Source organism: Pseudophryne corroboree, chromosome 2 (genome assembly GCF_028390025.1).
Source record: "Pseudophryne corroboree isolate aPseCor3 chromosome 2, aPseCor3.hap2, whole genome shotgun sequence".
NCBI lineage: Eukaryota > Metazoa > Chordata > Amphibia > Anura > Myobatrachidae > Pseudophryne > Pseudophryne corroboree.
Genome location: NC_086445.1, coordinates 353,832,588 through 353,844,843, shown reverse-complemented (window position 1 = coordinate 353,844,843; position 12,256 = coordinate 353,832,588). Strand labels below are relative to the sequence as shown.

At 45.1% G+C, this 12,256-nt stretch overlaps 1 protein-coding gene across 2 annotated transcripts in view; it reads left to right on the top strand.

Moving 5' to 3' along the window:
* Nucleotides 1–12,256, top strand: part of TMCO3 (transmembrane and coiled-coil domains 3) — a 100,666-nt gene that overhangs the window by 63,003 nt on the left and 25,407 nt on the right. For both annotated transcript variants that reach the window (XM_063953109.1, XM_063953108.1), the window contains 2 exons: nt 2,191–2,283; nt 10,410–10,596. In XM_063953109.1, coding sequence (XP_063809179.1) covers nt 2,191–2,283; nt 10,410–10,596 — 280 coding nt within the window. The remainder of the gene's footprint in view (nt 1–2,190; nt 2,284–10,409; nt 10,597–12,256) is intronic.

Sequence of the window (12,256 nt, the reverse complement as noted above, 5' to 3'; positions counted from 1 at the left end):
ATGTCTTCAAGGCTGAACCTGTTTAGCATACGAACAGAACAGTGACTCAACATGAATGAGAAAGTTCCCTCCCTTAAACTAGATAACACATTACAGAGACACACAGTTGCTAGTTGCTGTTTTGTCCCATACGATGATGGAGTTGCTGTCTGCCCCGTCCGAACAAATTGCAGAAACCATATCCCACAAAAGATCGTTGTCTCTGAAGACGTCATCCACAAGTTTCTTCACGTCGGCTGCCTTAGTTGTTGTTGTAAGAGGCTTACAAAAAAAAATAAAAAATCTCCCTTTGACATGTCGTCTTTCACATAGCGCACAAATACAGCAAGCTGGCTTAGATTGGAAACATCGGTGGTCTCGTCTAGTTGGAGGCTAAATTTTGCTGGGCTTGAAATCGGATCTGCAGCTACTTGAGCCAAGATGTCATTGCTCATGTCATCTATTCTGCTGCTGATGGTGTCATTTGAAAGAGGAATTTGGGACAACTTATTTTCAGCAGCTTTTCCCAGCATGATATTTGCTATCTTCAATGCAGCTGGTTTTACGAGTATTTCACCAATGGTGTGTGGTTTTCCCTGCTTTGCGATCAGGTACACAACTTTGTGTGATGCTGTTAAGATCAGTTTGTCGATGGGTACAAAGCCGAGAACAGGCAGCGTAGCCCTTTCATTGAATCTGGCTCTCTTCACCTTGAATTCAGCAAGCAGTGTGTTCTTGTATATCTCCATGCAGCTTTAGGAAGTATTCCCTTATTTTTGTCGGTGCTAGACTAGAATTGCTCGACTTGGCATTGAAAATCATGCATTGAGGACGCTGACTTCCATCGCATTCTATTCTACATGTGAATCCATATTGTACGTATTCGTCCGACCACTTTCTTATTTTGCTCGACATAGTACGAAGGGATTGGAATATTAAAAGGAAATCACAAATGATGTACAATCACGACAGTCACAAGTCGACTACTAAGCGCACCAAGGTTCCTTGCAGCAGAGATATCAAGGCCAAGTGAGCAGCCAATGATGGCCATGCTGAGCGTGACATCACGAATCATACGAGTGGGGTGAACGGCAGGGCTGCCAGGTCGTGTCATGTATGGCATTTTTTGCCATTCGTCAGTAGCCTTCATTTTCTAACGGTGACATATTGAAAATGCCATAAAAGTATTGTGTGAATGTCAAAAGTATATTAATGCACCTGGCGAACAGAATGGACACACACCTCCACCGAACCCCTGAGACTGACTCACCGAACCCCCGGGGTTCGATCGAACTCAGGTTAAGAACCACTGATCTAGAAGAACTTTTTATATGTCAGTAACAAGTATCTGTACATATTATTTTAACATTTAAAAAGTCTAAAAATGCAAAATGTGAGTTTTGTTGAAGTGGAATGGTAAACATTTTCCCTGGTTTTTGTGCGCAATAGTAAACCTTTTTAAAACTGTATCATAATAATAATAATAATAATAAGGCCTGATATAATTTGTTCAAGCTAATCATGTCTGGAAACAGGAACTGTCCCCTAAATATCATTTAGTGCCTGGGGTTGAATGAAGCATTATGTGAAAATCCAGTTTTCTAACACTTTGGGGGGTATCCAATTAGCCTTGAAATTTTTGGGGGCATGAAAAAAAGGGTGTTTTTCCACATTATTTTATTTATTCATTTATTTTATTTATTTATTTATTTTTAAATTTTCAGACAAAAACACATAGGTCCGGGAACCAGGTCCAGATCCAATGTGTTTTAGCAAAAAAATGGGACTGCTTAGGCTGGTTATAGCGGATATCTTTTCAGAAATCCCTGATAAGTACTGCCAGTGCCCGTACTTCTGGGGCAGTTAGATATCCCCAGGGGGTGGCGAATTAGCCGCGGTAAATTACTGTAGCAAAGTGGATATCGCCCTTTAAGTTCTTCTGTTTGTTTTTAGCCTTATTTGGGTCTTGACTTAATCCTCACATCCCCTCACTGATTGTGCAGCTGTAAGGTACAAAATGCGCCTCATTTAAAAATTATTTTGTTTGTCCTTCTATACAAAGATGATGCATATTTTCTATCCACATACTGTGGTGCTAGATTACAGAAGAAGTTGTATAGTGCAATGAAAACGGATCTAGTTGGAATAATTATAGTTAGCTTTGCAATTAGTTGGGTATAACATTGTGTTCACCTTTTTCTTCTTCTTCAGTCAATTGTTCAAGTGGAAACTCTGGGGGAGTTTGGTGTCTTTTTTACGCTCTTTCTTGTTGGTTTGGAGTTTTCCCCAGAAAAACTGAGAAAGGTATGTGTCGCCTGTTTTATTCCTTTGTCCTTACCTTATGTAGTAATCTACAAGTCCAAAAATGATTCTTGCTACAATTACAGGTATGGTATGAGATATAGGTATATTCCTGACTAGTAAAGTGTCATGTCTAGCTTTATGTATTTCTTTTTAATATCACAGTTAATGGGGGTATACACTTGGCGATTTTAGCCTAATAAACGATAACGACATAAATGTTGTTATGGTTTTTTTTTAGGCTTATATCATCCAGTGTGTATGGGGGCAATATTGGTGAACGATGCACGCTCCCGCACCATGTTCAGTGATCACCAATATTGAGCTGACATGCAGCTGAACCCGTCAATGTTGGGCTGAGCTGCATGTTCGGAAATGCCGGCGGTGATGTCACTGATCGTTATCGTTGAACAGTAACGTTCAGTAAAAACAGATTATCTCTGGCTTATATGTGCGCCTAAAGAAAAAAATATCAAATGAGAGAAAGGATAAATGTACTCCCCTGATTTAATGTGATTCTTGAAGTGTTCCACTTGTCTCTTAAGATGATGTATGACATAAAAGAGAACAGAAAAACACACAGATCCTCGTGTAATACTGTTGGGTAAAATTGCACATTCAAAAGGAGTAACACCTCACTAATAGTTACGTAAATCAGGGTCTTTCTCTGACGTCCTAAGTGGATGCTGGGACTCCGTAAAGACCATGGGGAATAGCGGCTCCGCAGGAGACTGGGCACAACTAAAGAAAGCTTTAGGACTACCTGGTGTGCACTGGCTCCTCCCACTATGACCCTCCTCCAGACCTCAGTTAGAATCTTGTGCCCGGCTGAGCTGGATGCACACTAGGGGCTCTCCTGAGCTCCTAGAAAAGAAAGTATATTTTAGGTTTTTTATTTTCAGTGAGATCTGCTGGCAACAGACTCACTGCAGCGAGGGACTAAGGGGAGAAGAAGCGAACCTACCTGACTGGAGATAGTTTGGGCTTCTTAGGCTACTGGACACCATTAGCTCCAGAGGGATCGAACACAGGACCCGACCTCGATCGTTCGGTCCCGGAGCCGCGCCGCCGTCCCCCCTTACAGAGCCAGAAGCATGAAGATGGTCCTGGAAATCGGCGGCAGAAGACTTTGGTCTTCAACAAGGTAGCGCACAGCACTGCAGCTGTGCGCCATTGCTCCTCATGCACACCTCACACTCCGGTCACTGATGGGTGCAGGGCGCTGGGGGGGGGCGCCCTGAGCAGCAATATGAATACCTTGGCTGGCAAAAAATCACAGTATATAGTCCCAGAGGCTATATATGTGATAAATACCCCTGCCAGAATCCATGAAAAAAGCGGGAGAAAAGTCAGCCGAAAAAGGGGCGGGGCTATCTCCCTCAGCACACTGGCGCCATTTTTTCTTCACAGTGCAGCTGGAAGACAGCTCCCCAGGCTCTCCCCTGTAGTTTTCAGGCTCAAAGGGTTAAAAAGAGAGGGGGGGCACTAAATTTAGGCGCAATATGTGTATACAAGCAGCTATTGGGGAAAAATCACTCAGTTATAGTGTTAATCCCTGCATTATATAGCGCTCTGGTGTGTGCTGGCATACTCTCTCTCTGTCTCCCCAAAGGACTTTGTGGGGTCCTGTCCTCAGTCAGAGCATTCCCTGTGTGTTTGCGGTGTGTCGGTACAGCTGTGTCGACATGTTGGATGAGGAAGGTTACGTGGAGGCGGAGCAGAGGCCGATAAATGGGATGTCTCCCCCTGTGGGGCCGACATCAGAGTGGATGGATAGGTGGAAGGTATTAACCGACAATGTCAACTCCTTACATAAAAGGCTAGATGACGTAACAGCTGTGGGACAGCCGGCTTCTTGGCCCGCGCCTGCCCAGGCGTCTCAAAGGCCATCAGGGGCTCAAAAAACGCTGTTACCTCAGATGGCAGACACAGATGTCGACACGGAGTCTGACTCCAGTGTCGACGAGATTGAGACATATACACAATCCACTAGGAACATCCGTTGCATGATCTCGGCAATGAAAAATGTGTTACACATTTCTGACATGAACCCAAGTACCACATAAAAGGGGTTTTATGTTTGGGGAGAAAAAGCAGCCAGTGTTTTGTTCCCCCATCAGATGAGTGAATGAAGTGTGTAAAGAAGCGTGGGTTCCCCCATTAAGAAACTGGTAATTTCTAAAAAGTTACTGATGGCGTACCCTTTCCCGCCAGAGGATAGGTCACGTTGGGAGATATCCAATAGGGTGGATAAGGCGCTCACACGTTTGTCAAAAAAGGTGGCACTGCCGTCTTTGGATACGGCCACTTTGTAGGAGCCTGCTGATAAAAAGCAGGAGGCTATCCTGAAGTCTGTATATACACACTCAGGTACTATACTGAGACCTGCAATTGCCTCAGCATGAATAGTGCTGCTGCAGCGTGGTCTGATACCCTGTCAGATAATATTAATACCCTAGACAGAGATAATATTTTGCTAACATAGAGCATATTAAAGACGTCGTCTTATATATGAGGGATATTTGCCGGCTGGCATCCAGAATTAAGGCAATGTCCATTCTGCCAGGAGGGTATTAGAGACCCGGCAGTGGACAGGTGATGCTGACTTTAAAAGGCACATGGAGATTCTGCCTTATAAGGGTGAGGAATTGTTTGGGGATGGTCTCTGGGACCTCGTATCCACAGCAACAGCTGGGAAGAAAATTTTTTACCTCAGGTTTCCTCACAGCCTAAGAAAGCACCGTATTTTCAGGTACAGTCCTTTCGGCTTCAGAAAAGCAAGCGGGTCAAAGGCGCTTCCTTTCTGCACAGAGACAAGGGAAGAAGGAAAAAACTGCACCAGACAGCCAGTTCCCAGGATCAAAAATCTTCCCCCGCTTCCTCTGAGTCCACCACATGACGCTGGGGCTCCACAGGTGGAGACAAGTGCGGTGGGGGCGCGTCTCGGGAACTTCAGGGACCAGTGGGCTTGCCCACAGGTGGATCCCTAGGTTCTGCATGTAGTATCACAGGGATACAAGCTGGAGTTCGAGGCGACTCCCCCTCGCCGTTACCTCACATCAGCCTTGCCTGCTGCCCTCGGAGAAAGGGAGGTAGTACTGGCGGCAATGTACAAGCTGTACTTCCAGCAGGTGAAATCAAGGGACCCCTCCTTCAACAAGGCCGGGGTTACTATTCCAAAATGTTTGGGGTACCGAAACCAGACGGTTCGGTGAGACCCATTCTAAAATTGAAATCCTTGAACACTTATATACGAAGGTTCAAGTTCAAAATGGAATCGCTCAGGGCGATTATTGCAAGCCTGGAGAATTTCATGGTATCACTGGACATCAAGGATGCTTACCTGCATGTCCCTATTTACCCTCCTCACCAGGAGTACCTCAAAATTGTGGTACAGGATTGTCATTACCAATTCCAGACGTTGCCGTTGGTCTGTCCCCGGCACCGAGGGTATTTACCAAGGTAATGGCCGAAATAATTATCCCGTACTTGGACGATCTCCTTATAAAGACGAGGTCCAGGGAGCAGTTGTTCGTCGGAGTAGCACTATCTCGTGAAGTGCTACAACAGCACGGCTGGATTCTGAATATTCCAAAGTCGCAGCTGGTTCCTACGACGCGTCTACTGTTCCTGGGTATGGTTCTGGACACAGAACAGGAAAAAGGGTTTCTCCCGGAGGAGAAGGCCAAGGAGTTGTCATCTCTAGTCAGAGACCTCCTAATACAAATACAGGTGTCTGTGCATCAATGCACGCGAGCCCTGGGAAAGATGGTAGCTTCTTACGAAGAAATTCCATTCGGCAGGTTCCATGCAAGGATCTTCCAGTGGGATCTGTTGGACAAGTGGTCCGGGTCGCATCTTCAGCTGCATCGGCGGATAACCCTGTCTCCAAGGGCCAGGGTGTCGCTGTTGTGGTGGCTGCAGTGTGTTCATCTTCGAGAGGGCCGCAGATTCGGCATACAGGACTGGGTCCTGGTGACCACGGATGCCAGCCTTCGAGGCTGGGGGGCAGTCACACAGGGAAGAAACTTCCAAGGACTATGGAAAAGTCAGGAGACTTCCCTACACATAAATATTCTGGAACTAAGGGCCATTTACAATGCCCTAAGTCAGGCTAGACCCTGCTTCAACACCGGCCGGTGCTGATCCAGTCAGACAACATCACGGCGGTCGCTCATGTAAACCGACAGGGCGGCACAAGAAGCAGGATGGCGATGGCAGAAGCCACAAGGATTCTCCGATGGGCGGAAAATCATGTGTTAGCACTGTCAGCAGTGTTCATTCCCGGAGTGGACAACTGGGAAGCAGACTTTCTCAGCAGACACGACCTCCACCCGGGAGAGTGGGGACTTCATCCAGAAGTCTTCCAAATGATTGTACACCGTTGGGAAAGGCCACAGATGGACATGATGGCGTCCCGCCTCAACAAAAAGCTAAAAAGATATTGCGCCAGGTCAAGGGACCCTCAGGCGATAGCTGTGGACGCTCTGGTAACACCGTGGGTGTACCAGTCGGTGTAGGTGTTCCCTTCTCTGCCTCTCATACCCAGGGTAATGAGAATAATAAGAAGGAGAGGAGTAAGAACTATACTCATTGTTCCGGATTGGCCAAGAAGTGCTTGGTACCCAGAACTCCAAGAAATGATCTCAGAGGACCCATGGCCTCTGCCGCTCAGACAGGACCTGCTGCAGCAGGGGGCCTGTCTGTTCCAAGACGTACCGCGGCTGCGTTTGACGGCATGGCGGTTGAACGCCGGATCCTGAAGGAAAAGGGCATTCCGGAGGAAGTTATCCCTACGCTAGTTAAAGCTAGGAAAGAAGTGAACGCAAACCATTATCACCGCATATGGCGGAAATATGTTGCGTGCTGTGAGGCCAGGAAGGCCCCAACGGAGGAATTTCAGCTAGGTCGATTTCTGCACTTCCTACAGTCAGGGGTGACTATGGGCCTAAAATTGGGTTCCATTAAGGTCCAGATTTCGGCTCTATCGATTTTTTTCCAAACTAGAAATGGCTTCACTGCCTGAAGTTCAGACTTTTGTTAAGGGAGTGCTGCATAGTCAGCCCCCGTTTGTGCCTCCAGTGGCACCGTGGGATCTCAACGTGGTGTTGGATTTCCTGAAGTCGCATTGGGTTGAGCCACTTAAATCCGTGGAGCTAAAATACCTCACGTGGAAAGTGGTCATGCTGTTGGCCTTGGCGTCGGCCAGGCGTGTATCAGAATTGGTGGCTTTGTCATGCGAAAGCCCTTATCTGATTTTTTATATGGATAAGGCGGAATTGAGGACTTGTTCCCAATTCCTTCCTAAGGTGGTATCAGTTTTTCATGTGAACCAACCTATTGTGGTGCCTGCGGCTACTTGGGACTTGGAGGATTCCAAGTTACTGGACGTAGTCAGGGCCCTGAAAAATATATGTATCCAGGACGGCTGGAGTCAGGAAAGCTGACTCGCTATTTATCCTGTATGCACCCAACAAGCTGGGTGCTCCTGCTTCTAAGTAGACTATTGCTCGCTGGATCTGTAGCACGATTCAACTTGCACATTCTGTGGCTGGACTGCTGCACCCTAAATCTGTAAAAGCCCATTCCACGAGGAAAGTGGGCTCTTCTTGGGCGGCTGCCCGAGGGGTCTCGGCTTTACAAATTTGCCGAGCTGTTACTTGGTCGGGTTCAAACATTTTTGCAAGAGTCTACAAGTTTGATACCCTGGCTGAGGAGGACCTAGAGTTTGCTCATTCGGTGCTGCAGAGTCATCCGCACTCTCCCGCCCGTTTGGGAGCTTTGGTATAATCCCCATGGTCCTTACGGAGTCCCAGCATCCACTTAGGACGTCAGAGAAAATAAGATTTTACTCACCGGTAAATCTATTTCTCGTAGTCCGTAGTGGATGCTGGGCGCCCATCCCAAGTGCGGATTGTCTGCAATACTTGTATATAGTTATTGCCTAACTAAAGGGTTATTGTTGAGCCGTCTGTTGAGAGGCTCAGTTATATTTCATACTGTTAACTGGGTATAGTATCACGAGTTATACGGTGTGACTGGTGTGGCTGGTATGAGTCTTACCCGGGATTCAAAATCCTTCCTTATTGTGTCAGCTCTTCCGGGCACAGTATCCTAACTGAGGCTTGGAGGAGGGTCATAGGGGGAGGAGCCAGTGCACACCAGGTAGTCCTAAAGCTTTCTTTAGTTGTGCCCAGTCTCCTGCGGAGCCGCTATTCCCCATGGTCCTTACGGAGTCCCAGCATCCACTACGGACTACGAGAAATAGATTTACCGGTGAGTAAAATCTTATTTTTGCCCATAAATCAAATCACTCACAATAGTGAATAAGAGAGTAGGCTTTTCATATATAGTGCTGATAACAGAGAACCGTCACCATATAAGTTTCCAGAGATGATCTGGTTTTTTTTGTACCGCTATTTGGGATCTTGGGTGTGATCCCTTATCTCATGGTTAATTAGAGCTGCCTAATTGTGCGCACAAGGACTTTATCATTATATTTCTGTTCCAGTAACGTTCAGTGTGTACACACTATATCGTTGAATGCTATATCGTTCAATTATATGGTTGTCAATCGCCAAGTGTGAACCCACCTTTATCCTACAATATGACCATTGTACAGTTTCATTCTTATGCTTTTTAATGAGTGCTATTTATGTATAGTAGATCATTAACTACAAGCAATTATTTTCAAAGGTCAAATTGTGAATTGGTGATTTTCTTACATACAGTGTTCATTCTAGAACCTTGCACATGTCGCAACCCATGCAGTTCCTCTTTATTCTTGGGGTGTCGCTCTCTGCTCTGGTGCTTCTAACACACTCTGGTCTGTATCTCAGCGATGAGATTCAGACCAGAATATGCTAGAAGTACCAGTGCAGAGACGGACACCCCAGGCAGGAAAGAGGAACTGGACGTGTTCTGACAGGGGCAAGGTGCTAAAAGGAACACAATACATAGATGGTATTTCAATGATTTGTTATGCAAATACTTATATTTTGTGTAATCTTAACTTAACTTTATTTTTTATTTAAGATATTGATCTTCCAATAGATAAATAAAAAATGTGTAAATGATGGTTAGTGATGTTCTCTGCTGAAGCCAGCATGTATGAAAGGAGTTTTCTATTTACTAGTCTGGCAGTTTGTTTCGCCCCCGTTGAAGAATGCGTTAATCCAGTGCCAACATACAGAAAAAAGACCATATATTTTGCTTATGAATATTAATTTCTATGGCAATTGCAATTTCTATATGGAATGAAGCAGTATATGGTCTGGATGCCTCTGTTTTTATAGGTATTGTTTTACCTACATGTTATGAGACTAAAGACAGCACATTAACAATGATTTGATATAACATTTCTATTTATCATTGGATGTTGATGGAGTTCTCCATAACTTAATGAAAGGTAATGATGCATTATTTCATATTAAATGTTAATATCTACTAGTGACTGAGAAGAACATTGTGATGTATGAAGCTCTTAGAATACTTAGAAAGCTCTTAGCTAATTCAGCTGATTAGTGCAGTGACCGATATTATAAACAGCCACTGTATTGATAATTTAGATCTTCTGAACTCCAAAACAATAGTTTTTTTTGTTTTTTTAAATCAATTACTTCTTTCCTGTTAATAGAAGCTTTGTTTTGGAATTAATCTAAATAAATATTTATATATACACTTAGCGATCTAGTAAATGATATCACTCATTTTCCCCCTGCTGAGTGATATTGTTTACTATATCGCCCAGTGTGTATGCAGCTGACGACGGCCGATGCACGGCCCAAGGTGTCGGCCGTACATGCAGCTCAATTTGGACTCATCGTCCAAAGCTCATGTACGTCCCGGCCGTGGCATGACGTCACTCTGTGATATCGCTAGTGATATCGCACAGTGTGTATGCCCTCCCGTTGGGCGGCCCAGGCCTGGAGGGGACACACTAGGCGTTGTCGCTCACGGAGCACATCGTCTAGTGTGTACCCATCTTTAGTGGCGTTGATGCATTTAAACGAGTTGAAATGAATTATGGCTTCCACAACTGTAGCTTTGCGGGCCACTATTATAAAACAGTATTGCTGGTGTAATGGTTGTGTTGTATGAGATGCAACATTTAATTTTTGGTCCTGCAGGTGTGGAAAATAGCAGTGCAAGGCCCATGCTTTATGACAATTCTAATGATTGCATTTGGCTTGCTGTGGGGCCACTTCCTGCAAATCAAACCTACTCAAAGTGTCTTCATTTCAACGTGTTTGTCTTTGTCCAGCACACCCTTGGTATCCAGGTTCCTTGGAGGCGGGTCTCGTGGAGATAAAGATGGTAATAAAATGCACTTCGTACTGACATACTTTCCTAGTATAAAATGGATAATTTGTTTGCGGAAATAGGATTTTTTTTTTTTTTTTTTTTTTTTTAATCTGAAAGTATGCCGCAAATTATTATTTCTTTGAAGTGTATTCTTTTTTATTTCTTTAAATCTGTAAAGATTACATTTGGTAATAAGCATAAAGATAAATATGTTGTGGAATTATTAACAAAGGACACGATAATGTCCAGTCCGTTAAGTGTCAGACAAGTAACTGCTGCTTGCATGCAGCCATAGATCTGTTTTACTGTGCTGAGAAATATGTTAGTAATACTTATAACAGCGTGGCTCGTTGTCTAGAGACAACTGCATATTGGGTGACTTAAGAAAAGGTAGAACGTAAGCTCAGGTTTGTGTCTGTTCCTCAGAGTACTGCATAGATTGTGACCTCCCCAAATATATTATATGTTTGAGATTGTACTCCCATCAATAAAGAGCATCCCATTAAAGGCACAAGGGCTTTTTGCCTCTAATGGTCTCCCAGAGTAGTCAGTGTCTCATAGTTACCCGTATATACTCGAGTATAAGTCGACCCGAATATAAGCCGAGGCACCTAATTTTACCACAAAAACCTGGGAAAACTTATTGACTCGAGTATAAGCCTAGGGTGGGAAATGCAGCTCTAGCCACACACAGCCTTCATAGTGCCAGATATGCCCTCATGCTGCCAGATATGCCCCACAGTGCCAGGTGTGCCAGATATGCCCTCATGCTGCCAGATATGCCCCACAGTGCCAGATGTGCCAGATATGCCCTCATGCTGCCAGATATGCCCCACAATGCCAGATATGCCCCACAGTGCCAGATATGCCCTCATGCTGTCAGATATGCCCCACAGTGCCAGATATGCCCCACAGTGCCAGATATGCCCTCATGCTTCCAGATATGCCCCACAGTGCCAGATATGCTCTCATGCTGCCAGATATGCCCCACAGTGCCAGATATGCCCCACAGTGCCAGATATGCCCCACAGTGCCAGATGTGCCAGATATGCCCCACAGTGCCAGATATGCCCTCATGCTTCCAGATATGCCCCACAGTGCCAGATATGCCCTCATGCTTCCAGATATGCCCCACAGTGCCAGATATGCTCTCATGCTACCAGATATGCCCCCATGCTGCCAGATATGCCCCACAGTGCCAGATATGCTCTCATGCTGCCAGATATGACCCACAGTGCCAGATGTGCCCTCATGCTGCCAGATATGCCCCACAGTGCCAGTTACCGTACTTAAAGGAAGTGCCGGTTCGTGCATTTCCTTTAACACACACACGCCGGAGACGCAGGAGGGACACAGGAGATCCGTGCGCTGTGCCCTCTGTGTCCCTCCTATATACTGACTCGAGTATAAGCCGAAGGGGCTTTTTCAGCACACAAAAAAGTGCTGAAAAAGTCGGCTTATACTCGACTATATACGGTAGTTATTTTTTGTGAGACGATCTTCTTCTTTTTTTTTTTTGTAACTAGTATACATACTAAAACCCATAAAAAAAGGCTTAGCAGGGCTGTCCTGACATTATACTATGGCATTTGAGGCTACATGCCATTTACAGCAGTGTTTTTAATTGACATGCTTTAATGAAGCAGCTTTATTAGTTTTATGGATTTGTCTA